At 48.3% G+C, this 23,731-nt stretch overlaps 2 protein-coding genes across 4 annotated transcripts in view; one reads left to right on the forward strand and one right to left on the reverse strand.

The window, feature by feature from the left end:
• Positions 1-5,897: 5,897 nt before the first annotated feature.
• Positions 5,898-20,059, reverse strand: LOC120890704 (uncharacterized). Its single transcript, XM_078027754.1, has 3 exons — positions 19,982-20,059; positions 16,253-18,509; positions 5,898-15,881 (listed from the first exon to the last, which is right to left on the reverse strand). Exons 1-2 carry the CDS (start codon positions 20,057-20,059, stop codon positions 17,724-17,726), a joined length of 864 nt encoding a protein of 287 aa, XP_077883880.1. The 3' UTR covers positions 5,898-15,881; positions 16,253-17,723.
• Znf362 (zinc finger protein 362) overlaps positions 18,265-23,731 on the forward strand; it is a 36,445-nt gene continuing 30,978 nt past the window's right edge. The window contains exon 1 of one of the 3 annotated variants that reach the window (XM_078025872.1): positions 18,265-18,401. The gene's annotated coding sequence lies outside the window, so the exon portion shown is untranslated. Of the gene's footprint in view, positions 18,402-18,577; positions 18,601-23,731 lie in introns of those variants that run through there. The other 2 variants (XM_078025874.1, XM_078025873.1) reach the window with 2 other exon arrangements.

Below are 23,731 nucleotides of genomic sequence, written 5' to 3' on the forward strand. Positions count from 1 at the left end.
TACTTGATTATCAATGGCCTGAGTTTCTTGGAACTGTAGTTATTGCACCATGGTCAGGCAAGCCATATTATCTTATTTAGTTTTCCTAGCAGTCCTGGAAGGTAGTAACTTCCCCAAGAAGACCAAGTCACTGAGGTGTCAAATAAGCATCAAAGTCACACAGCCAGTAAGTGGCTGAGCCTGCACCCCAAATGACACCTGGTGAACCCAAAGTCCTCCACCTCTCTGCCTGAGTCAAGTCTCCTGACATGCCCCCTCAGCACCAGGTGTCTGTCCATCCAGGCTGGATCATTTTACACACACCTGTGTGGCTATTTGACTATCTCTCCAATAGAGGGTGAGCTCTGTGAGGGTCAGGTGCATGATGAGTTTTGCTCATTGTTATGTCCCCAATACAAAGTAGGTGCCCAATTATCACGTGTGGAGTGAGTGGGGGAGAGATGGGCTCTCCAGAGACTGAGCTGGACTCAGGGTATTGGGGTACACCCTGGCTCCCTCAGCTCTGCAAAGATGATTTCTAAGGCTCAAGATGTTGAAGTCAGCATGTTCCAACCTCAGGGACTTCAGAAGGAAGTTAGTGCTGAGCCACCGCCAGGTGGGACCTGGAATGACTTTGATTGCCTACAGCCTGGACTCAAGTCTTTAGAGGCACATGTAATGCTGATGTCCTACCCACATCCATCCCTACCTTCTTCTTGGCAAGAAAGTCCAGATTAAAATATATATATAATTTTTAATTGACACAGAGTAATTGTCCATAATTATGGGGTACAGTGTGACCTCTCAATTCTTGTGTACAATGTGTAATGATCAGATCCGTATATAATCACCTCAGACATTTATCATTTCTGTGTTGGGAACATTCAAAATCCTCTCTTCTGGGGCTGGGGATGTGGCTCAAGCGGTAGCGCGCCCGTCTGGCATGCGCGCGGCCCGGGTTCGATCCTCAGCACCACATACAAACAAAGATGTTGTGTCCGCCGAGAACTAAAAAATATTAAAAAATTCTCTTAAAAAATCCTCTCTTCTGAATATTTTGAGGTAGTCAACTAATTTTGTAAGGCACGGTTATCCTACTGTGCTATAGAACCCTGTGCTGATTAAGCATCTTCTCTCCTTTCTTCTCTCCTCCACACCCCTCCAGTCTCTGGAATCCACTATTTTCTACTTTTTTGAGATCTACTTTTTAGTTTCCACACGTAGATGGGAACATATGGCATTTGTGTTTTTTTTGTGCCTGATTAATTTCACCTATTATAACGTCCTCCAGTGCCATTCATGTTATGTCAAAGGACAGAAACCCATTCTTTTTTTATAGATGAATAATATTCCATTGTCTATATGGACCACATTTCCTTTATTCACTTATCTCTCTATAGACACTCAGCTTGATGTCCTATCTTGGCTATTGGGAATAGTGTTGCAATAAACATCAGAAGGTAGGTGTCTCTGCAACATACTGATTTAAATTCCTTATACATCCATCCACTACTATACATACAAATAGTAGAAGGATTGCTGGGTCAAAATGGTGGTTGTGTTTCTGGTTTTTTGAAGAACCTCCGTATTGTTTTCCAAGATGGTTCTGCATTAACTTAAATTCCCATCTTGAGAATTTCCCAGGAAAGCCCAGGTAGGTTTCTTTGTTATTGTTGTTTGGTTCTTTTCCTTCCTCAGTACTGGACATCAATCATGACTGGTTTAAGCAATCACAGTGACTATATTTCTTTTGTTAAATATTGCTTTAGTGAAAGACTGTATGATTTAATTCCAGCCAAAGGGACTGAGGGGAAATCTGATGATTTCTAGTGAGCCTTTGTTTCCTTTCAAGATGCAGAGGAAGAAATGCCTTCTTCACTGCACAGCGTCATGTCTGCAGATGATGGCAGGGGCTATTGCAGCCATATTTTGGCCATAAGGCAGGGTATTGTCAACAAGTGAAGGAGGCTGACCTCAGTGAAGATATCATTGAGCCACTGAATTTCCAAATCCCAGAATTTCTCTCCTTTGTTATGTGAGAAAATGAATTCCTTATGGCTGAATGTTGAATCAGGCTTTCCTCTTCCTGCTGCTTATAGCCTCCTGAGTGGCACACAGGGAGCTCTGGTGGTGTGGCACTTATCTGGTTATTCAGCTGCACCTCTTTGTTTCTGGTTCCTCATTTCAGGGCTGGTGGGAGGTGAAGGCTGGAAACTAACATGTGTGGGGTTCTCCCTACAACGGCATTGTCTCATTTCTTCCACTCAATAACTATGAGATGCAAAATAGGTCCTTATAACCTCAATTCACGGAGAAGGAAGCTGAAGTGCAGGCAGGTCAAGCGACTTCTCTGGGGTCACAGGTCAAGGCTCCCCACCACCTGCAGGGTAAAATTCAAACTTCTGAACATGGCATTCAGTTTTCTTAGGAATCTTGGTTCTCTCTTCCCCATCTCCAGCTTCAAGTTTTCCCATTCTGCGCTCCCCACCTCATTCCCCGCTTAGCCAGACTTCCTGTGGTTCCCCAGCGTGCCCTCTGCCCCCCACCCCTCCTCACAGTCAGTTTCCTTTCTGCCTGACCACATATGATTCACTCTTTTCTTTTTCTTGCGGTGCCGGGAATCAAGCACAGGGCTTCATACACACAGCGCACATGCTCTGCCTCTGAGCTACCGCCCAGCTCCTGGGTCACTCTTCAGGCGTTGATTATGCTGTCACCTCCTCTCCAAGGTCTCTTCCTGACCACCCAAGCTGGCCTTGACAGCCCTTTCTCTGCATGCCTACAGTGTCCCGTACTGGCCACGTCCATCACTTCTCACACTATTACAATTACCTAGAGCCAAGTCTGTCTTCTCATCATACTGTGAGCATGGGCTGTCACGCTAAGACTGACTGGCAGGCCTGTGGCTTCCTGGCTATGGAACTGTGACGTGTTCTCTTGCCTCTCTGTGCCTCACTTTCGTTCCCTCTAAGATGGGGATATTTAGTAGTTTCCCCTTGCGTGATTGTTGTGGGGACTAAATGAGTTCATGCGTGTAAAATACTTAGAATAGTGACTGGTGCATAGGAAGTACTCAGTAAGGCTTGCGTATTTTTATTATCTCTGTATTCAAAGCACTTGGCCCCTACCAGACGTTTGGCAAGTGTTTATTGAAAGAGTAGGGGAGTGGAACTCAGATTTCCTAGACCACAATGCCTAGGGCTCTAATATTAGTGTCCCCAAATCCAACACTGTTAAGGCCTTGGTATTCAACGAACTTGGGCTCAAATCCTAGCTATGTGACCCTGAACAAGTTGCTTCACCTCCCTGAATGTCTGCAAAATGAGGAAGCCATTGTCCCCAAGGAAAGGCTGTTGTGTATATGAAAGATTTACCTGCACAGAGCTGAGCATACAGTAGGAGCTCAGATACCTTATTTTTCCTCCCATCTCTGACCCTTTTGTGGCATCATTTTTATCAGGGGCCACATTGGACGAAAGAATTTAGTAAATTGGCTTCTGTCCACTTAAAATCTCAGAGGATAAAGTAGTCTTTGTGGTTTAAAGACCCCCCTCCCTGTCTTGCACTGTCTCAATCCCCCACCATCCAGGGGCCTTTGAACTTACTCGGCTTTGGCAGGAAGCAGACTCCCTACAGCAGAGAGCTGGGAAGGAGCTGGCCCTCCCGCTGGCTCCCCACTGAGTGAGAGGAAGCTGGGGGAATGGGAAGGTCCAGGGCAAGTGAGCACTGTGGCCCAGATGCTGGGCCCAGCTCGATCTCTGGCTCCCTGTGCCTCTCAGGGCTCCACTGGCCCCATCTGTCCAGTGGAGTTGAGCTCCGTGACCTCTGAGGTCCCTTGCAGAGCAGGCATTCTGGGATGCAGGAAGCAGGATCCCCTTGGCTGCCAAGGAGATCAAAGGCTGGTTTCCCAGAGGAGGCCTCACAGCTGAGCTGCGGCCCTCTGAGCAGTTCCTGGCTTCCTGCTTTGCACAGAGCCTGCTGTGCGGCCCTGGGAACAGCTGAGGCCTCCGTGGAGGCCTCAGCTAAGGTCAGACATGGGGCTTCTTCACTCTCTCACCCCAGTCCTGGGTCAGAGGTTTGAGATACTTGACTCCATTCTCCTCTGTGAGCCACCTGGAATGCAGGCACCGTGTGTGTGTGTGTGTGTGTGTGTGTGTGTGTGTGTGTGTGTGTGTGTGTTCTCCAAGTTTAATTCACAGGAAATGACTGTCTATACCTTAGGACACTGAGGAGCTTCCCTTTTACCCTTCTGGACCCTCTCGTGACTTTCCATAGTTGTTGGGCCCCATCCACATTCCTGGTCTGTTTTTCCACCCTCAATCCTGGCTGGCTGGTCTCTCCTTGCCCTGCCCAGTGCTTCCTCTGCACCTTCGCAAGAGCAGCCTCTGTCCCACCCCACCCTACCCCACCCCACCTCCCAGGTACTCAGGGCCAGAGACAGAACTGTTACTTCCACAGATTGTCTCCCATCTTTCTTGCAAAAGCCTCTGAGAAAGACATTATTGCCTTCTTCGCTTTCTCGGAGGAGAAAACAAAGATTTGGAAGGTAAGATGTCTCCTAGAAGATCTCTGGAAGGCTCTAGGAGGCTCACCAGGATTTGGCCTCCTCTCTCCATATCCAGCACCTTGTTAAAGAAGAAAATGATTCCACGGTGCCTGCTGAACGCTAAAGCAGACTTTATTCAGGACCATCACTATAGGTATAGGGACCATGCGATGGGATTTTGTAGTGGGGGAGAGAGATGGGACTCAATTCCAAATATAGCAGGGCTAAGTGGGAATTTATAGCCAAGGAGCAGGGTGGGGACCAGAGAATGGAAAACTACCCAGTGGAAACATCAAGTGTAGAGTTCTTCTGGCTAAAACCACCTAATAGGATTCTTGCTGAAGGCAGACCATAGTGATCAGACACTCTTGGTGGGGAGGGGTGGAGGATGGGGAACTAATCAAATATTAAGGATAGGGAATTCTTGCTTAACGGATTTAGCAGGGTTCTTGTGAAACTGGATTTACAAGGAAATGCACAAATGGGCCCAGGAGGAGATTCAGGAATCTGACTAAAGTTTGGCCAGCCTGGTCCAGACTCTTTCCTCCCTGCTGTCAGGAATGTTGGGTTTGCACAACAACAAAAAGCCACCTGAAGGAGCTGAAGCCCAAAGGGAAGGGTCTGATGCATCAGAGGACATTAGGACAGATCTTAGAGTGGGACTGGGAAGACAGATTGTAGAGATGCAAACGCTGACTGAGCCAGTGAGGTCACCCTGGCTGCTTCCACTTCCCTATAGGATGGAGCTTAAAATAAAACCTCCTTCCTTGGGCCGTAGGGAGGAGCCAGGGAATTAGGGCAGTGACTGCAGCCCATAGTAAGAAAGATATCTTCTATCATGACCAGTATGCATGAAAGTCCACAAAACCATGTCCTTACTAGGTGTGATATACTTTGATATTTTCTTTTAGTTTAGTCTGGTTTAGATTTTTATTTTGTTTATTTAAAAAGGGCTGGTACCAGCTCCTTAAGACAAGTCAGGGCCTTCTTGCTTTCCTGTAACATGGTAGGAGGTGAGATGGAGAGAGGGGGTGGAACTTTTTTATGTCAGGGAGGGCTTACCAGAATAGCACTTGACCACTGAGCCACATCCCCAATCGTATTTTGTATTTTTCATTTAGAGACAAGGGTCTGTCTGAGTTGCTTAGTGTCTGGCTTTGCTGAGGCTGGCTTTGAACTCGAGATCCTCCTGAGCCACTGGTATTATAGACGGTCAACACCACGCCTGGTAGGGGATTGAACTCTTACAGCTCCAGTATTCCCCATAAGGGTGGAGCCATCACAGCCTAATCATCTGTCAAATTTCCCATCTATTAACACTCTTGCAATGGCAATTAAATTACAACAAGTTTTAGAGAGGACTTTCAAATCATAGCATCCCAAGACCAAAAATCTTTACTATGGTATCCTTCTATTTTTTAAAAAATGATATATTCCTGATCTTTTAAATCCCTTAATTAAACAAAACAAAACCAGACTCCAACCCTGCTGTCACTTCGATCTTGGACTTCCAGTTTCCAGAAGTGTGGAAAGCTAACTCAAGTCCTGTGCCCTTGGCTGGACCAATCACCATAACTGAGGACAGTGAAGTGCTGTGATTGGCCAAATTCCGTTCCAGGCTTACTCTTTAGCCAATCAGCACACCCATGAAGATACAGTCACACAGCCAGAACCAAGGGAGAGGTTCCACGAACTGTCTTCTCACAATCCATGTTGAAACCCAAGTATACAGTTGGCTGTGGTACATGTGGAATCTGCAAAACGTATCTGTTTTGAGAGTAATTTCATTTTGGTTCTTATGGGTCAAGCTGACTTTGGAGCCCTGTTGTGTTACATAGCTCTGTGTTTAAAGAGCAGACTCAAAATCAGCTCTGGTGGCAGAATGATGGCAAAGACACTCTACTTGAGTTAGTTTAATTCTGACATTCCGTGTGGCTACCTGGAGATTTCCTCCCACGTGTGACACTTTTTGGAACTTGGGGAAAATGTACTTCTTTTCAGTCTCGCTTCACTGATGGGAAATGCTGCAGAATAAAGGTGTGTAAGAGTGAAAAGACTTCTTTTTGCAGATGAAACATTGTCTCCACACGAAGCTGTGCATGCAGTAGAGATGGCATTTGCAAAGTTAACCTCAACGTTTGAAGTGCTGCTGTGTGATCAGTAGAGAGATCCGTTCAGATTTTGCTCTCTGCTGTACGCGATAATTTTTCCCCCCATTGAGTTGCTTTTTTTCAAGTGTGATGTTTCAGGTGAGGTCAATCAGATACAGAAATATTTGGAAACAGCCGGAGTCAGCCCTGCTTGCTGTACGGGAAAATATCAAGCTTTAAGATTGCTCCTTTAAAGAAGGTTGACATACAGAAATCAGGAAGTTCAGTAACTGCGCAACTGCAAAGTGTAAGGAAATGAACATTTACCTAGGAAAAATAATCAAACCCCAAAGAAGAGAGTTGGAGAAACAACAGAAAATGCTAGTCTTGTGCTGCCAGAAGACATAAAAGGGAAAAATCTGAATGCCACAATCATCCTCATCAAGAATTGGATATTCTTCAAAGACAACCAAATAATGCCAATGTTCAGCCATTTTGTCTGTTTTTATAAAAAGGGAAAACCATTAGATGTTATTTTTTAACCCAAATACAATAGAAATAGTTGAGTGTGCTGGTGGATACATTTTAATGGAAAATTTTTTATTGCAAATGTTTCACTCGGTCTCAGCCCCAAAGAAATGAAGTCATGTGCATCACTGCAAATTCTTGAATTTATTATGAAAGAGGGTGGGAAATGTACCCAGTTGATAGAATGTGTGTTTAGCATGTATAAGGCCCCAGCACCATCCAAAATAATAATAATAATATCCGATGGTGGTGTATGCCTGTAATCCCAGTGACTTGGGAAGCTGAGGCAGTAGGATGACAAGTTGGAGGCCAATCTCAGCAATTTAGTGAAACCCTGTCTCAAAATAAAAATATAAATAAAAATAAAAATAAGGGCTGGGATTGTGGCTCAGCGGTAGAGCGCTGGCCTAGCACGGGCGGGACTGGGTTCCAACCACATAAAAATAAAGGCATTGTGTTGTGTCCATCTACACCTAAAAAATAAATATTAAAAAAAATAATAATAAAATAAAAATAAAAAAGAACTGGGGATGTGGCTCAGTGGTATAGCACCCTGGGTTTAATCCCCAGTACCAAAAAAAAGGTAATAATAGTATGAAGGAGGATTTTTGTGAGTCCCTTACAGACTCACCCCTGTGTTTAAGACTTTTCCTAACTATTTGTATATCTGTTGATTCATGTGAAAGAAACTTTTCTAAATTAAAATTAATAAAATGTATTTTTATCAACTGAATGAAGATAGATTTATAAATCTGGCTACACTTTTATTAAATATGAACATAGGAAGATGAATTTTGATGAAGTCATGAGAAATTTTTAGAAGTCACAAAAATAGTAACTGTAAAGTGATTCTGTCTCTCTAGGACAGACTAATGTGTAGGTCTACATTTCCATCCTTCTTTTAAAACTATACGAATGTAATTAAAAATCATTAGCCCATTATTTTTTCCTTTTTGTCTTATAAGATTTAAAAATCTTTAATTTTCTTATATTGTTACTGGCACATCTGTGTTTCTTTTATGGCTGTTATTATTATTCATATCATCTTTGTGATTATTTCTGAAAATAACTATGTCATCTGGGAGAGGGAGTGTTCATAAAAAAAAAAAAAGTTCTGGGTTTTGCATGTTCTGGAAGATCCACTGAAAAGTGTACAACCCTCAGTGGTATTTCTACCCAAAATGTATAATCTGATTCTAATCATAAGGAAACATCAGACAAACCCAAGGTGAATGACATTTTACAAAATAACTGGCTCATGGAATCTTCAAAAATGTCAAGGTGAAGAGAGATAGAGAAAGGCTCTGGAATTGTTTCAGATTACAGGAGACTAAACAGAGATCACAATGAAATGCAATGTGCTGTCTTTGTTTAGATTCTGGACTGAGAAAAGTAGTTATAGAGGACATTATTGAAACAATTGACAATATTCAAACGTGGACTGTGGATTAGACAACAGAATTGTGCAATATTAATTTCCTGTTTTTTGTGATTGTATTTTTATTTAAGATAATACTGTTGTTCTGAGATGGGGTTGTGGATCAGTGGTAGAGCACTTGCCTAGCATGTGTGAGGCCCTGGGTTTGATCCTCAGCACCACATATAAATAAATAAAATAAATGTATTGTGTCTACCTACAACTTAAAAAAAATAATAAATTTTTAAAAAATTTTTAAATTTTTAAAAAATTTGTTGTTCTTAGGAAACACACTCTGAAATATTTTGCAGAAAAGAGGCATGATGCTTTCATGTGAGTGATATGTATATGTGTGTGTGTGTGTGTGAGAGAGAGAGAGAGAGAGAGAAACATATATCTAGGTAGAGCTGGAGAGAATAACAGAGTGAATGAGGTAAAATATCAACCATTGTGAATCTGGGTAAAAGATTTTTCAAGATTGCTTGTGCTATTCTTGCATCTTTTTTTAAATTTGCAATTATTTCAAAATGAAACATCACCCCAAAACAAAACAACAAAACATAACAAAAACTCTGCAAAATCAAAAACACAAACGAGTTTACCTGGACTTAGTAGTACTGACACTGAGCCACTGCGTTTATTTTGGTTTTGAGGAACATAGACTTGCTAGAGTGGGTTAAGTAAGTAAAAAAAAAAAAAAAAAAAATAGGGATAAGTAAATGTGAGCTTATTTGGTAAAAGGATCTTTGCAGATGTAATGAAGTTAAGGATCTTAAGATGAGATCAATCTGGATTATCCAGGTGGGCCTCAAATCCAATGCCAAGTGTCACTGAAAAGTCAAAGGTCAAAGGAGGAGGAAAAGGGGAGCAGAAGGACCCTGTGGATACCTTGAATTTAGACTTCTGATTTCCAGAGCTGTGAGAGAATAAATCCCTGTTATTTTAAGCCACCAAGATTGTGGCAATTCATTATGATAGCTGCAGGAAGCACATATACCTGCCCAAAGGAGAATTGGCCTGGCACACTGTCGTCCAACCAAGGGAAAGGGCCTGCAGTTAGGCTGAACTCTGGGGTGGCTGGGATCAGATAGTGGACATTGCCCCTTTTGACATAGACTTCTATTTGCTTAGGTGGCTTCTTATGGGGCAATGACCTTAGATGTCTCCCAAGGAAAGACCAGAGAAGGGTTGTGACTGGCCTGGCTTAGATTATGTGATCCCTGGAGTCCCATGTGATATCCACATCCATTGATGAGGCATGTCACCCGGCAGTGGAGAAACCTGGGGACAGCTTTTATCCACATTGCTGTAGCATGCAAAGGGGATGCTCAGACAGGAATGGGTACCCCAGGGCTGGGGTCTGAAGTCAAGCCTGCCTTGGATGGTACAGCTCTCTTCCTCCTCCCGGGGGGAGCCTCCAGCATTTCTGCATTCCTGGCGATTTGTGCTGTCACTCTGGTTTAATGTCACTTTCCCTCCAATGTTGTGTAGGCCAAACTCAGGAACTTTGTTCTGGTGAATACACACCAATTATGATGCTTGCTCAGTGGCCCCCTTTCCTTTAGGCCTGACCCCTTCTCTAACTTCAATCCTAAAGGTGGCCTTGGGACATCATGGATGCTGGTCTACTAGTTGCATTTGATTAGTCCAAGGGTGGTCACCTGACTCAGGCAATAGGGATAGATGCCCTTAGGAGGCTGAATCTTTGAACTGCAGGTTGGGGAAGATGTTGGTGTCCATTTTTCTCACCATATGGAGGAAGAATATAGTTGCTATCTGAGGGAGGCAGCGGTGTTCTTGCCCCTGGTTTGATTCATGGCTGAAATATGAAGAGACAGACAGAGGAAGGAAGGCTGGAGCCCCATTATCCCCAATGACTGGAAGAGCTCCTGCTGAGACTTACCCCCTTTTAAAGTTTTCATCACCTCCCCATAATGCCAGGTTGGGGACCAACCCTTTAGCACATATGCTTTTGGGGGACATTCAGATCCAAACTGTAGCACTGAGACATGTGTGTGTGTGTGTGCACGTGTGTGTGTGTGTGTGTTGTGTGTGTTTTAACAGCTTGATTGTTCAAGCGTGTTGTCAACCCTTGTTGGGTTCTATGAGTGAGTAACCCTCTTTTTCTGCTTGCTTGCCAGCCTTAGATAGATAGATTATTACCTCTTGCAACCCAGAGTGTGCAAAAAGGATGGCCCATGATTTCATATGAACAGAATAGAGCCAAGCATGATAGGCTTATGGCGGGTCAGGTGGGCTCCATCTTATTTTATATATGGGGAAACTGAGGTCTAGAGAGAGGAGTGAACCAACCAAGCCAATCCCTGGAAGCGGTGGAGCTAGCTGAGGCCCTCAGTTGTCGGGCACTTGGAGTCATTTCTTTAAGGACCTTTCCCGAACTCTGGCAATCTGCTTTGCATATGACTGAAGGCAACTGGCCTTATTCCTCTCTGCCTCAATTTCCCTCTCCTGTTCCTGTGGGCATTCCATTCCTGCCAGAAGGGAGGGGAACCAGATGTTATGAATGGGCTGCTTTGAGTTCTCAGGGCCTACAAAAGGTTATTATTATTTAATTACAGCAAATGGTAATTAAAAGGGAAAGTAATTGTCTGCCCTTTCATTATGGCCCATCTGCCCTTTTCCTCTGGCAGCCCCCAGGCCAGTCATAAAAGAGAGCTGGGTACAGATCTATGGTGAGGGCCACTCCAGGAGGACATCACCTTCCCCAGCTGGGAAGGGAGGGCTGTAAATAGTTACTGTCATCAGCCTTGCTTTCTAGAGGTGACCTGCGGCTGATGCAGCCCTTCTGTACCCAAGAACTCCTCCGATCCCACAGGACAAGGGAGTTAACTACCACTTGCTGAGCATGGCCATGCCTTGGACACTGCACCCTGCCTATTTGGGCCAAGTCCTATGGGAAGGGGTATATATTCCCCCAAAGATAAACTTAAAATAACCCTTTTTACTCTAAACTTTTAAAATTTGGATTCATCAGGGCTCAGTGCTGCGGAAAGGCATATGTGTCCAAAAAATGTACATAAGCCCAAGGTACTTTGGAAGGATATTCTAACAGGACAATGGAAAGGTCCTGACCCAGTGGTTATCTGGAGTCGGGGTTCTGTTTGGGTGTTTCCACAGGGAGAACAGCAGCCGATTTGGATTCCAGCCGCTTTGATAACCAAAGCGAACTCTTCAGGAATCCCTGCGAGAGCTCAACTGGAACTCAATGAGAACTCAAAAGTCATCATCTTAATGGCTCCCTGGCGTCACCTCTCAACCACTACTTCTGGCAAAAATGCCATGCATCATCCCGACTCGGCTGTGGCCCTCAACAGTCCTGCCCAAGAGAAGTCCGGATAGATGTCTAGCTTAAAGCAAATACTTGGCCAATGTTGGTGTGTACAATTTCTAATCCCAGAGCACTGCCCTGTGAAGTGAAGATTACCATCTGCTTTTTTAAAGAACACTGAGAGCCTTTCAGGTGCTAAATGGACTAGGAACCAAGATTTGGACCCTAAGTGCCTGACCTCAAAGCTCATACTTGCCCCTGGTACTCTTGGCCTGTTTCTCAGGTGAAGAAATCGACGCCCAGAGTAGTCAGACAGTTTGCCCCAGCTCACAGAGGATTGAACAGAGTCTTAAGACTTGGAGTCACATTCTGGGCGCTGCTTGGTTGAGGTTCTGTCCTGCTGCTGGTTCTTCTCCATCCCATGCCCCCCAGCTCACTATCGATGGCACCGATATGAAAGATGACTAAGACACAGTCTTTGCCCTCCAGCTAAGAAAACGCTAAGCCGAATTGCAGACCTGGGAGCTGCTGAATGAGGCTGGCTTATGAACTGTCACTGCCCGTGACAGACATTGCTAATCAGTCCTAGCATTCTTTGTGTTTAGAGCCCAGATTCCTAGGCCTTTGAGATTTAGATAACAGTTGACTGGAATTTCCTATTTCATATCTTGGGAAAATCCGATGATGTCCCCAAGACTTCTTCAAATTCCAGTAACTCACAAAGTACTGGTCACTTCCATCTCTAATTTTCTGCTCCCAATGCACCCATACTCTTGTCTCCCCTGTTTGTCTTTCCTCTCTGCTCAGTGCCAATCCAGGTGACCTGGTGCCAACCTAATATTCAGAGTACAGCTCATGTTACGAGGCTCAAGGAGACAGAGCAAGGGTTGCATGGTAGCAAAGCTAAGGGCAGAAAGAGCAAGAGCAGATATCCTGGTCCTTACAAGTCCCCCAGCCCTGGCCCCTGCCCACCTCTCTTCTCGGGTTCCTCTCTTTTATCAATCACTCCACACTTCAAGACAATAGTCACACATTTCAGCTTGTTCATTTTCTGAGCCACTCTGCCTTCAAAAATTTGATCCCCATCACTTTTTTTTTATTACACGAATGAACAAATATGCACTGAGTTTATAAACTGCTGTCAAGTTAAAGTATTAGAAATCTGAATATAGAATTATATTTGGGATAGGTGTGCAAAAAGGGGAGAGGATCACCAATCTGTGAGAGCATCCTGAAGGTGGCAGAAGGATGTGGCTAGGGGCCAGATCAAGGCAGGTGATTATGAGTTTCTTAGGTGAGACTATGGTGTGGTTAAACAGAAAGGGCCTTGCCCAAGAGGAGAACTGCCATGCAAAGGCCCTGTGGCAATGTGCTTTCTATTAACTCACAGGAAACCTATGTGGCTGCAGACTAAGGCTAAAGAGAAAAACAACCCTAGTTGAGGATGAAGAGTTTGGCAGGGGCCAGACGGTGTAGAGACGTGGAGGCCACAATCCCCAGCATTCTATCATTAGAACAAAATAGACCTCCATCCCCTGCTCACTTCATGGACAACTGTGGTTTATCCAAAGCTCCATAGATATCTCTGCTTAACAGAAGCCAAATATTCAGAGTCTCCCTAGAGAAAGGGGTAGAAGTTCTTCCTTTCCAGTTCCATTCTCCCAAAAAGTAGAAAGGAGAGGACAGAGAGAATTGATCTCTCACCAATAGGAATTAGGTCAACAATCTAAGAAGCCAAGCAGCCAGTTGGGGACTGAAATGCCATTTCCCTGCACATCATAGCTTGGGAGGTGTGCACGAAGAGCTGGAGGAGCTCCTGTCAGGCTGCTGTCTGGCTGGTGTCCTTGGAAACATTTGCCAGATGAGGAGCACATGGATCCACCATGAGGTGGCAGCGGGCCTCTGGAGGACAGAGGGCCACATTGCTGCAGCCTGACCCGCACATTCTCCTTGAATAGCTACCCTGTGAAGTAGGTATTCAGAAGAAGTTCTGACCAGGAGTTGGAGGACCCCAGCTAGAGGCTGGTCCCAAGGTTTAGCCAGCCACTTCCTACCTATGGGCCTCAGTTTCCCCAGCCTCCTTCTCAGAACTGCTGTGGAGGTCAAGTAGATGGTGCCTGTGTTGGCGGTTGAGATTGTTTTGACCTCTGATAGGGGCTACACCCCACTTTGAGGGATGAGGCAGAGGCTAGCTTGGCTGGTGGGTAGGGAGGAGGAGATGGGACTCTCTTGACATCAAGGTCTCACTGTGAACATGCTCAGGGGATAAGGAAATGAAGCCAGGCTCATGCTGGGCAGAATGGCAGCTGCAGAACCCCGGAGTCCTCTGGACACCTCCTGATTTCTCACTCCCCACAACCACCAGTCACCAAGTCCTGGGAGCACTGAGTCCTTAAAGTGCCCCATATTTATCATCTGTCCACTTCTCTGGGTCCTTGCCAGTGTTACCGAGGCCTAAGCCATTGCCATCTTTCCCACGGAAGACTTTGGCTCCCTGGCTGTGCCCCTTTCTAGTCCACCCCCACCCCAATGGCCACATAGGCCTTTTGGAATGAACTTGGGCCATGGGTTACTTCTTTATTTAACTGCTACTTCTCCATGACTCCCTACTTCTCTTAAACTAAAATCCTATACCCTCACCGACTCCAGCCCACCTGGGGCATCCATCCCAGAGTGTCATTTCACAGTCCCCCTCATTCCATTGCAGCTCCACTGTCCTTCCTGTCCCCTTAACGTGGCAAGCCCTCCTTGTCTCTGAGCCTTCACATGCTTGTAAATACTGTGGAATAAGTGGGGAAAACACCCAGAAAATATGAGACATGGTTCCTTCCTCAAAGAATTTACTCTGATGCAAGAGAAAAATACTACATTCTCTACAGTAAAAGGCCAGACTGTAAAAGTAAAGCAATGAGAAGGAGAGCAACCACAGAGGGCTTCCTAGAGGACCGTGAGGAATGCTGGCAGAATCGAAAAAAATGAGCTGGGTTTGCTGTCTGTCCCATCATTTGTTGATCCATTCAGCAAATATTTATTCTGATGCACCATGATAAGTGCTTTGTCAGAAGTGTGGCCAGAGGTCCAAGGGGATCAGGGGAACTAGGGGAAAGCATCTCTTTCCATGCAGAGGATCTAGAATGGCTTCACAGAAGAGGTGATATTTGAGTTGAGCCTCGATGAGTAGGTGTTCATCAGAGAGAAGAGATGGGAGAAAAGGACTGAGGCTGCCAGGCAGATGGATGGGCACGAGAAGAGGCTGGCACATGAAAGTTCACAATGTGTTCAGGGATAAGAAGCATGAAGCATGGCTGGATTGGGAGGAGAGGAGTGTGAATACCAGTGGCAAAGAGCTGCGAGTCTCTGTGACTTCCTGCACCTCACCACACTGTCTCCATTCAGACCATGTTAACAGCATCATGGAAGGTCCTAGAAGGCTTTTAAAGAGGATATCTAAACTAAGACCTGAAAGACGAGTTGAAGGTAGCCAGGAAAGGTGGGAGGAAACAACAAGGAAGGATGTTCCAGGAAGAAGGGACAGCATGTGCAAAGGTCACACAGAAGGGAGATGGCAAGGTCTGAGAGGCAGCTTACTTGGGATGACGGGAGCATGGCTTTCCAGGTGGTAAGAGAGGAGGTGGTGAGGCTGAGATGGGCCAGCTCATGTTATCTGCCCCCCACACGTCCCTTCCAAAGCCTAGCTCAGCAGCCAAGGTCTTTTGGATTCTATCTCTCTGCCTCTCTTTCGTCCTGCACCCCTCTGCCTCTGTGTGTGCGGTTTTAAGTGCTGTTGCTGCTGATCATGACATAATAGCTTTGAGGACCCTCAGAATCTTAGGTACTATGATGAGCATTATTTCATTGACACTCTCAACAATGCTATGGCTAGTACATTTTGAAAGATTATTTTCTTGCCAGGTGTGGTGGCACACACCTGTAATTCCAGCGGCTTGGGAGGCTGAGGCAGAAGGATCACAAGTTCAAAGGCAGCCCCAGCAATTTCATGAAGCTCAAAAGCAACTTAGAGAGACTCTGTCTCTAAAAACAAACAAACAAACAAAGGCTGGGGATGTGGATCCATGGTTAAGCGCCCCTGGGTTCTATCCCTAGCACCCCCACCAAATTATTTTCTTTTTTAGACTTTATTTTTTAAGGTAAGTTTTTAGCATACTTTCAGATTTACAGAAAGCATTCTAGAGAATTCCTGGGAACCCATTCTCACCACTTTTCCCTATTAGCAACATTTTATGTTACTGTTTAATTTGTTATAATTATTGATGGATACTTTTACTGATATATTATGGTTAATTAAAGCCCGTAGTTTATTTAGACTTCCTGAGTTTTCCCTTAATGCCATTCCCCCCCACCCCCGTTCCTGTTTCTCATTTACCACACCCCATTACATATACCTGTCATGCGTCTTCCGGTTCCTTGGGGCTGCTCCAGTTTCTCAGACTCTCCTTGTTTTTGATGATCTGGAGAGTTTTGAGGAGTAACCAGACAGGTATTTTGTTGGATGCTCCACACTTGATGTCTGATATTTTTCTCCCAGCAAGTCTAGGGTTATGGTTCTCGGGAAGAAGACCAAAGAGGTAAAGTATAATTTTTATCACATAATATCAAACTCACATACTATCAACATGGTTCATGACTGTTGATGTTGGCTTTGGTCACTTGGCTGAAGTGATAGTTGTCAGGTTTTTCCACTGTAAAGTACTTTCCTCCCTCCTTTTCCACACTGTGCTCTTTCGAAGGCACTCACTATGTGTAGACGATGGCTAAGCAGTATGGAATAGCCACACAAATTATTTGGAATTCTTCTGTACAGGTGATTTGTCTCTTTGCCCCATTTATTGTTGGATTAACTCATGAAATATCTCAACAATGGACTGGCACTTTAACTCATTTCTGGAAGCTGGAAGATCTTCCTTTCTTCCCCACCAGGTTCACTCCAGAAGGACTTTCTGAAAACCACCTTCAGCTCTCCGGGGAAGAGTGGCCTCCTCTGTGTTCTCACATTGTGCCTTGTGATGCCAACTAACTCATGCCACATGTAAGTATGGTGCCTCTGCCCTGTGCCAGTCACTGTGCTTGAGGATTGGGGCTTGGGAATAAAGGGCCTCTATGGATCCTGTCCCCAGTTACCTCCATTTTTTGCCATCCTGTGCTAGACTAGAAACTCCATGAGGACAGAGACCTTGTCCAACTCATTCATAGCTGTGCTCCCAGTCAACCAGCACATCATTTGGCATTAGTAGGTCCTCAATAAATGTTTACTGGACTGGGAAAGGCTTCCTGGAAGATATATGATTGTTTATGTGTGTGCCCCTCCCGGGGGGATTGGGTGCTTCCTGAGGGCAGGGCCAACCTGGATTCATCCTAGAGGCTGGGTAGCCATATGTGCATAGAAATCTACTCGGTTAAAGAGACCTGAGCCGGCTGCCTCCTCAGGTAGAAGTGAAGTTTGGAAGCTGACACAGCCCGGGAGGCCAAATCAGGAGGACTTGGTGACTGATTGGCTGGGGAGGGTGAAGCGGGAGGAGGAGTCACACTGATGGCTCTGAGGTCCGGAGCTGGGGGACAGCGGTGCCACCTCTGATAGACTGTGAGGAGTGCCGCTGCCAGGCTCAGGCCGCCCAGTCCGTTGGGATTCAGGCCTAGGACCAGGAAGGGGTGGCCTTCCCTGTGCAAACTTCTGGCCCCCACCCCATGTCCTTGTCTTTAAAAAAAAAAAAAAAAAGCCTGGATTTTGAGCAAGGTTGTTCATTATCAGGTGTGAGGGTCCACTTCTTCCAAGAAGACCCCAGGGGCATCCTGGCACCGCGCGGGCTCAGAGGGGTCAGGGCCGCGGCCCGCCAAGTCCAGGTCCCCTGCCCGCCATCACCCGGGAGAGGGGTGGCGAGGCGGTAGCCGGGCCTGGGCGGGACAATGGCCGCGGCCGCCGGGGCCCCGGGAGCCCCCGTGCTGGGGAAGGGGCTGTCCTAGGGCCGGGCGCCGGTGCCCTCCCTGCGCGGCTCGGGCGGGCGGAGGGGGGCGAGGAGTTCCTTTGTGGCTCTGCCTCCGGCGCGGCGCGGGTGGGGGGCGCCGCGCAACTTTGCTAGGCGGCGGCGGCGGCGGCGAGCGCGAGACGAGGCCCCGGGGCCCGAGCGGGGCCCCCAGCGCGCGGCCCGCCCCCGCCCCGGCCCCCTCCCCTCGCCGTCGCCAGCGCCGGGCGCTGCCCACTCGCCGGAGCCCCGGGCCGGACGGGCTGCGCAGCCAGAGAGGCGGGGGCCCGACGCGGCCCCCCCAGAGCCGGGCGCCTGGCGCGGGGGCTCGCCGAGCGCACGGGGGGCCGCGCGGCGCTGCAGACCCAGCCTCCCGCCGCCGCCGCCGCCGCCGCCGCCTCGGCGCTTGCAGAACCCAGAAGTGAACAGCAGGCGACCCGGAAGGTTTGCGCGCGGCTCCGCACCGAGCCGGAGCCCGAGCCCGGAGCCGGAGCCGGAGCCCCAGCCCGGCCCTGCTCGGGCCGCCGGGCGCGGGGCTGCGGCCGCGTCCCGGAGGCGCCGCCAGCACAGCCAGGTCCGTGCGGGCCCGGGGTGCGCGGGGAGCGGGCCCGGCGGCGGCGGGCGGCCGCCAGCGGGAAAGTTGCGCCGAGTTGCGGGTGGGGGCCGGGCCGGGGCGAGGGCGCTGTCAGCGCGGGCCGGGGCGCTCCGAGGGCCCGGGGCCGCCTGCGCCTCGGGCCCGGTCCGGGGTGACGGCGGCGGCGGCGGCGCTCGGGGTAGGAAGTGTCTCCGGCGGCGTGTCTGGGGTTGGTCTCCGAGTGTGTGCGTGTGTGTGCGTGTGTGTGTGTGTGTGTGTGTGTGTGTGTGTATGTGTGCGTGCGTGTGTGTGTGTGTGTGTGTGTGTTTTCTTAAGCCGGGCTATTCAAACCTGCTGCAATTCTCCGGTAAACAATGATTCATGGGGCTTAATGCAAATAAACGGATTGCAAACGGCGCGGTTCGCGCACTTTGCAGCCGGCCCGGTGGAGCGGCCAGTGCCGGATTTCTCCCTTTTTTTGCAGATCTGCAGAATATGGCGTCCCTGTCCTGTTTTAAAAATAAGCCAGGCTGCCATTTTTGTTTTTCTTTTGTCTGAAAATTTTAATAAAACTGTCTGAGAATGTGGGAGAGGCGGCTGGAAGCAGAGGGGGCACCCGAAGGGTTGGCTTTTTTCCTTTTCTTTGGCGAGAGCCGCGAGCCTTTCGGGGAGGTGAGACACAATGCAATTGCACTTTAAAGAAAAAAAAAATTAGGGAAGCTGCCGGGCGATTTCGGGGGGAGGGCTGGGAATTTTAAAGTTAACTCCGAAAGTTTTCTTTTCTTTTTTAAGCTTTTTTTTTTCGTTCTTTCTTTATTTTGTGGGGGAAGTCAGTGAGATGCCGAGAAAGGATCCCGGGCCCATTTCTCCCCCCAGCTAGCCGCCTTTGCAGGGTTTTTGAGAAAAGTTAACTGCCGGTTTCCTCATAGCTGCGCGGGGGGGGGGGGGAGTGGAGGGTTGGGGCTAGGAGTTTGGGGACTGCCTGGGAATGGCTTCTGGAAGGGGCTCTATAAAAATGGCATTGTAAGGAACTATGTCCTCAGATCTGGGGGAGAGATCTGGCACTAAGGTCCCGGAGTGGGCCCGAGGTTTCCAGCTAAGACCCCTGGCTTGAGACGGTAATCCTGCTCTCTCCCCACCACCCTGCCCTCAGTGTGGAACCTTTAGGAGCTGTGTGTGGGGTGGGCCTTTCTCCTTCATGGGTGGCCAAGGCCCCTTGGTAGGCGGGAATGGTGCTCTGGGCGGTGTGGTCCCTCCCACCCCCACTTGGGGCAAGTGTGCTTAGCTGATTGCAGTGGGAGAGCCCCTTCCCCAACTTGGTGGTCCTCTTGGCCCCCAGAGATGGTGAGGAATGCCCTTGATGGTGGGCTTTTGGCTGGGTGTAGGCCTGCAGCCCCCAGGATCCTGTGGGTGATGAACTATGCCTGGTTTGCTAGTCCCCTGTGGTGTGGGCCTGTCTCCTGTGCATGCTCTTACCCCTTTCTGCCACTTATGTGGGACACACTGGAGACCTCTGAGTTGGAGGCAGTTTAGACTTTAGTTAGTTCCTTAAGTATCTGGCTGGATGGGTCAGGACTTGCCTGCTCTGCCGGCTGCAGAGGGGGCTTGAAGACCAGGCCCACAGAGACTGGGGTAATTGGTGCTGTCCACCGGGCCATGCAGAATTGGACCTGACCTTTTCCCCATTGGGAAAGTCTGACCTGGGAGGACCCTGTACTCTGCTCTGAGCCTGTCTAATCCCTGCCTCCAACCCCCATTTCCTGGAGGAGACACCTTTATGTCTCACCCCTGGTCTATGTCCTGGATCTCCTGGACCATGTGAGCTCCCTAAGGGGAGAATCTGTGGTTGAAGGCTGGAGTTTAGAGCTTCAGAGCTGCAGAGCGAGGCATGCCTGGGTCAGAGGGTACCAAGCCGGGCATTTTTTAGAGGGAGAAACAGGTCCAGAGAGGGAAAATGACTTGCCCAAAGTCACACATCCAGGTAGAAGGAGAGCTGAGCCCAGGACCCACGTGTCCAGGTTCCCACTGTTGGGCTCTTTCAGCTGTTGTCCATTGAGGGCTCTGGTGCCTAGAAGGTTCGTTTTGGATAGAACTAGACTGGAGTGGGGCAGTGTAACCTCCCACTGACCCCTGCCATCTTAATCCTTCTTTAGAAATCAAACTTTACAGTGACAGTGTGGCACCTAGTTTTTGCCACCTCCTGGAAACTCATTTGGGGTGAGATGTTCAGATGGGGTCTTTGACTCCATACTAGAATTTCGGAAACTGAGACTTGGAGAGGTTGGACAGTGGCAGTGGGGAGCTTTTCAGGCAGACTTTGGTGCTTGTGGGCAGGACTCTTCCCCAACCTTCTAGTTTGGTCTCTGAAATTCTGCTGACCCCAGTGACTATGCAAAACTCCAGAAACTGACCCCCTCCTCCACTGTATGCCAGAGCTGGAAAGGCCCTGGGGAGGTCTTTTGGGCTCAGAGAAGAGAAGCCACTGCTGAAAGTCACTCAGTGGTTCTTATCCCAGCTAGGACCACGGCCTGCCTTGGCCACCTGTCTCCTTTCCTCTGTGAGACACTAGGGACAATGAACCACTCTTCCCACCGCCAGCTCCGCCAGCTCCACCTGGGCCCAGGGGAGCTGTGAAGCTGCTGGTGGGCATCATGGCCAGCACTTAGTGGTGACCTGTGTTTGTCCTAGGTGCTGGGGAGTAGGCCCCCTGTAGTCTTGGTGAGTGGAAGCAAGCTGGTCCCAGGTGGAAAGTGGAAGTGGTGTGTGGGTGAGGGACGGACTAGGTCTGAAGCTAGTCTGGCCCCAGCCCTTCCCTGGGTGGGCACTTCTTTGCCCTACCTCTCTCCATTCATCTGTTTTTTCTGCCATTGATTAGTTTATTCATTCATTCGTTATTAGAGTGTTCCTTTACCTTTTCAATGTCCATTCATTAGTTTTTTGGTTAGTCAACTCAGTGGTCCTTCCATCTAACCATCTGTCCATCCATCCAATCCCTGGCTCACCCAGCCCGGTTGGACAGGTGGAGGTACAAGTTTGGTCCTCCAGGGTTCTAAAGCCAACAGGGAAGAAGAGGTGAGGCTGCAGGTGCGTGAGGTACCACCCAGGGCAGCATTTCCGGGGTGCCTACATGGGTCCCCAGGGAAAGCCTCTCGGAGAGCAGGAGCCTGGAAAGCACCAGAGGAGTTCCATAGATGGTCACAGTGGTGGAACTGGGTTCGGGATTAAGAACCATTTGTGTCACATGGCTTTGGGGCTTTGAGCACATTGTTTCCTTCTCTGGCCTTGGTTTCTTCATCTCTAAAATGGTACTGTCTGTGAGTTTCTCCTGGGTTGGTGGCAGTGATAGCAACACAGCATCTGCAGTGTCTCCCATCGCTGGCCAGACATGTCCTAGGAGCTCGGTGACAGTGACCATCAAGGCCCTGCCTTTCCTCTGTGAACTAAGGTGATGGTTTCAGAATGAGCCAAATGATCTGGAGAATCTGAAGGCCCTGCTTCTGCCTTGTCATTCCCTTTTGAAACTCTTCTTCGATTTCCTGGACATTTAGAAGGGGGGAAAAAAAAACAACAAACAGTCTTTTCTGGACCAACAAAGCACTTCATGGTCCAGGCCTTGCCTGCGTCTCAGCCTGGGCTCCTCTGCCCCGCTTGCCCGTCTCACCACCCCTAGCCACCTGCCTTCTTTCTGTACCTCAAATTTACAAAGCCTGTTGGTGGGGCCTTTGCACATCCCCTTGCCAGGATTGCTTTTCCCTTTTGCATGACTGGCACCAACTGAATGTCACCTCCTCAAAGGGGCTTTCCTGACCATTTGCTCTAAAATAGCTTCCCACTGTCACTCTTTGTCACACGAGCTTCTTTTTATTTTCTTTTGCAGCTTTCAGATCTGAAACCTCCCTCCCGCTCTCTTTCTTTCTCTCTCCCTGCCTCCCTGCCTCCCTCTCTCCCTCTTTCCCTCTCTCTTTATTTGCACTTGCTCTCTGTACCACTAGAACACACTCAGGCTCCCTGCAAGCTTCCAGCATGGTGTGGCTGAGGTGGGGCAAGGCTGCGGAGTCCAGGTGTGGCAGCAGCCCCAGCGGCCTGGGAGATGAAGTTACAATGAGGTCTGTCTTTTCCTTCCCCTGGGAGGCTCTGGGTTGTTGTTAGGAAATAATGAGATGATTCAATCGCAGAATCTAAGACTCCCAGACTCTCCCAATCTCAGAATCTGAGCAGTTTCCAGCTGAGAACCTTTGACACTTGGATTTTTTGCATGCTCTGATCTTGGATTTAGAATCTTACAAAGTGGACTCTCACCACCTTATTTATTTAGTGACAGAGCTCAATTTGACAGAGCCACACCATGTACTACAAAGCTTTATAAATATGAACTTATTTAATCCTCATTGATATTACCCCCATTTTGTAGATGAGGAAACTGAGGTACAGACAGATGAAGAAACCAGTTGTCATGGTGTTGTGGGGGCTGGAACCCAGCACGGTGGGACTTCTTAGTGTCCCCCAGCTATCCAGGGGAAGCCCAGCCTCACCTGACCCCTGCACAGAGCAGGAATCCCCTTCTCACATCTTGACAAAAGGGCCTCTGATCTCTGCCAGAAACCCCCCTCCAGCGAGCTCCCTCCTCACCAGGCCTGCAGCTGCCTGTGGTCAGACAGTTCTCATTTGCTAGGAAGACTTTCTTTTTTTAAAGTGTAAAGGGCTGCCCCTCTCCAATGACTGACACCTGCGAGGTGATGTTAGCGTTACAGTTTCCCAGTGCTTTTGACCTTGTGGTTTCATGGCCTCTTTCTCTTGGGCTTGTGAGTTCCGTGGGTCAGGTAGCCTTGTTGAACATGTGGAGGATTGAATGAATGAATGGGTGCACAGAGGCGGCACTAGCACCTGATATTTCCTGAGCTTCTTTCGCTATAGCACTGGCTGGCTCTTGTCCCGAGTTTTTGGACAGGCTCAGTGTAGTTGGGGAAAGGTGGCACTTTGCAGTAAAGTGAATACCTGATGATACCATCTTGGGAATCATGGGCAATCCCAGGTCTAGCACTTTGGAAAGGCAGAGCTCACAGATGATCCAACCAAACCTCATTTTATCACTGGGGAATCTTAAGTGAGAAGAGGAGCAGGCCTTGTCTAAGGCCAGGAGTGCCTCCTGGGGCTCTGCCTGGGGGAACTTCTGCTCCCCAGGTACCCACTCCGGGCTGCCACAGCCTCTGCCTGGGAGTTCAAGGGCAGGAGAAAGCCCTCAGTGGGGCAGCTGCTCCCCTTCTGGCACTAAATTCCTCACCTCTGCTTTGGGGGCGATATTCCTGGGTGCACAGGGCTGCGTCTGTCAC

Source organism: Ictidomys tridecemlineatus, chromosome 11 (assembly GCF_052094955.1).
Source record: "Ictidomys tridecemlineatus isolate mIctTri1 chromosome 11, mIctTri1.hap1, whole genome shotgun sequence".
In the NCBI taxonomy this organism is placed as follows: domain Eukaryota; kingdom Metazoa; phylum Chordata; class Mammalia; order Rodentia; family Sciuridae; genus Ictidomys; species Ictidomys tridecemlineatus.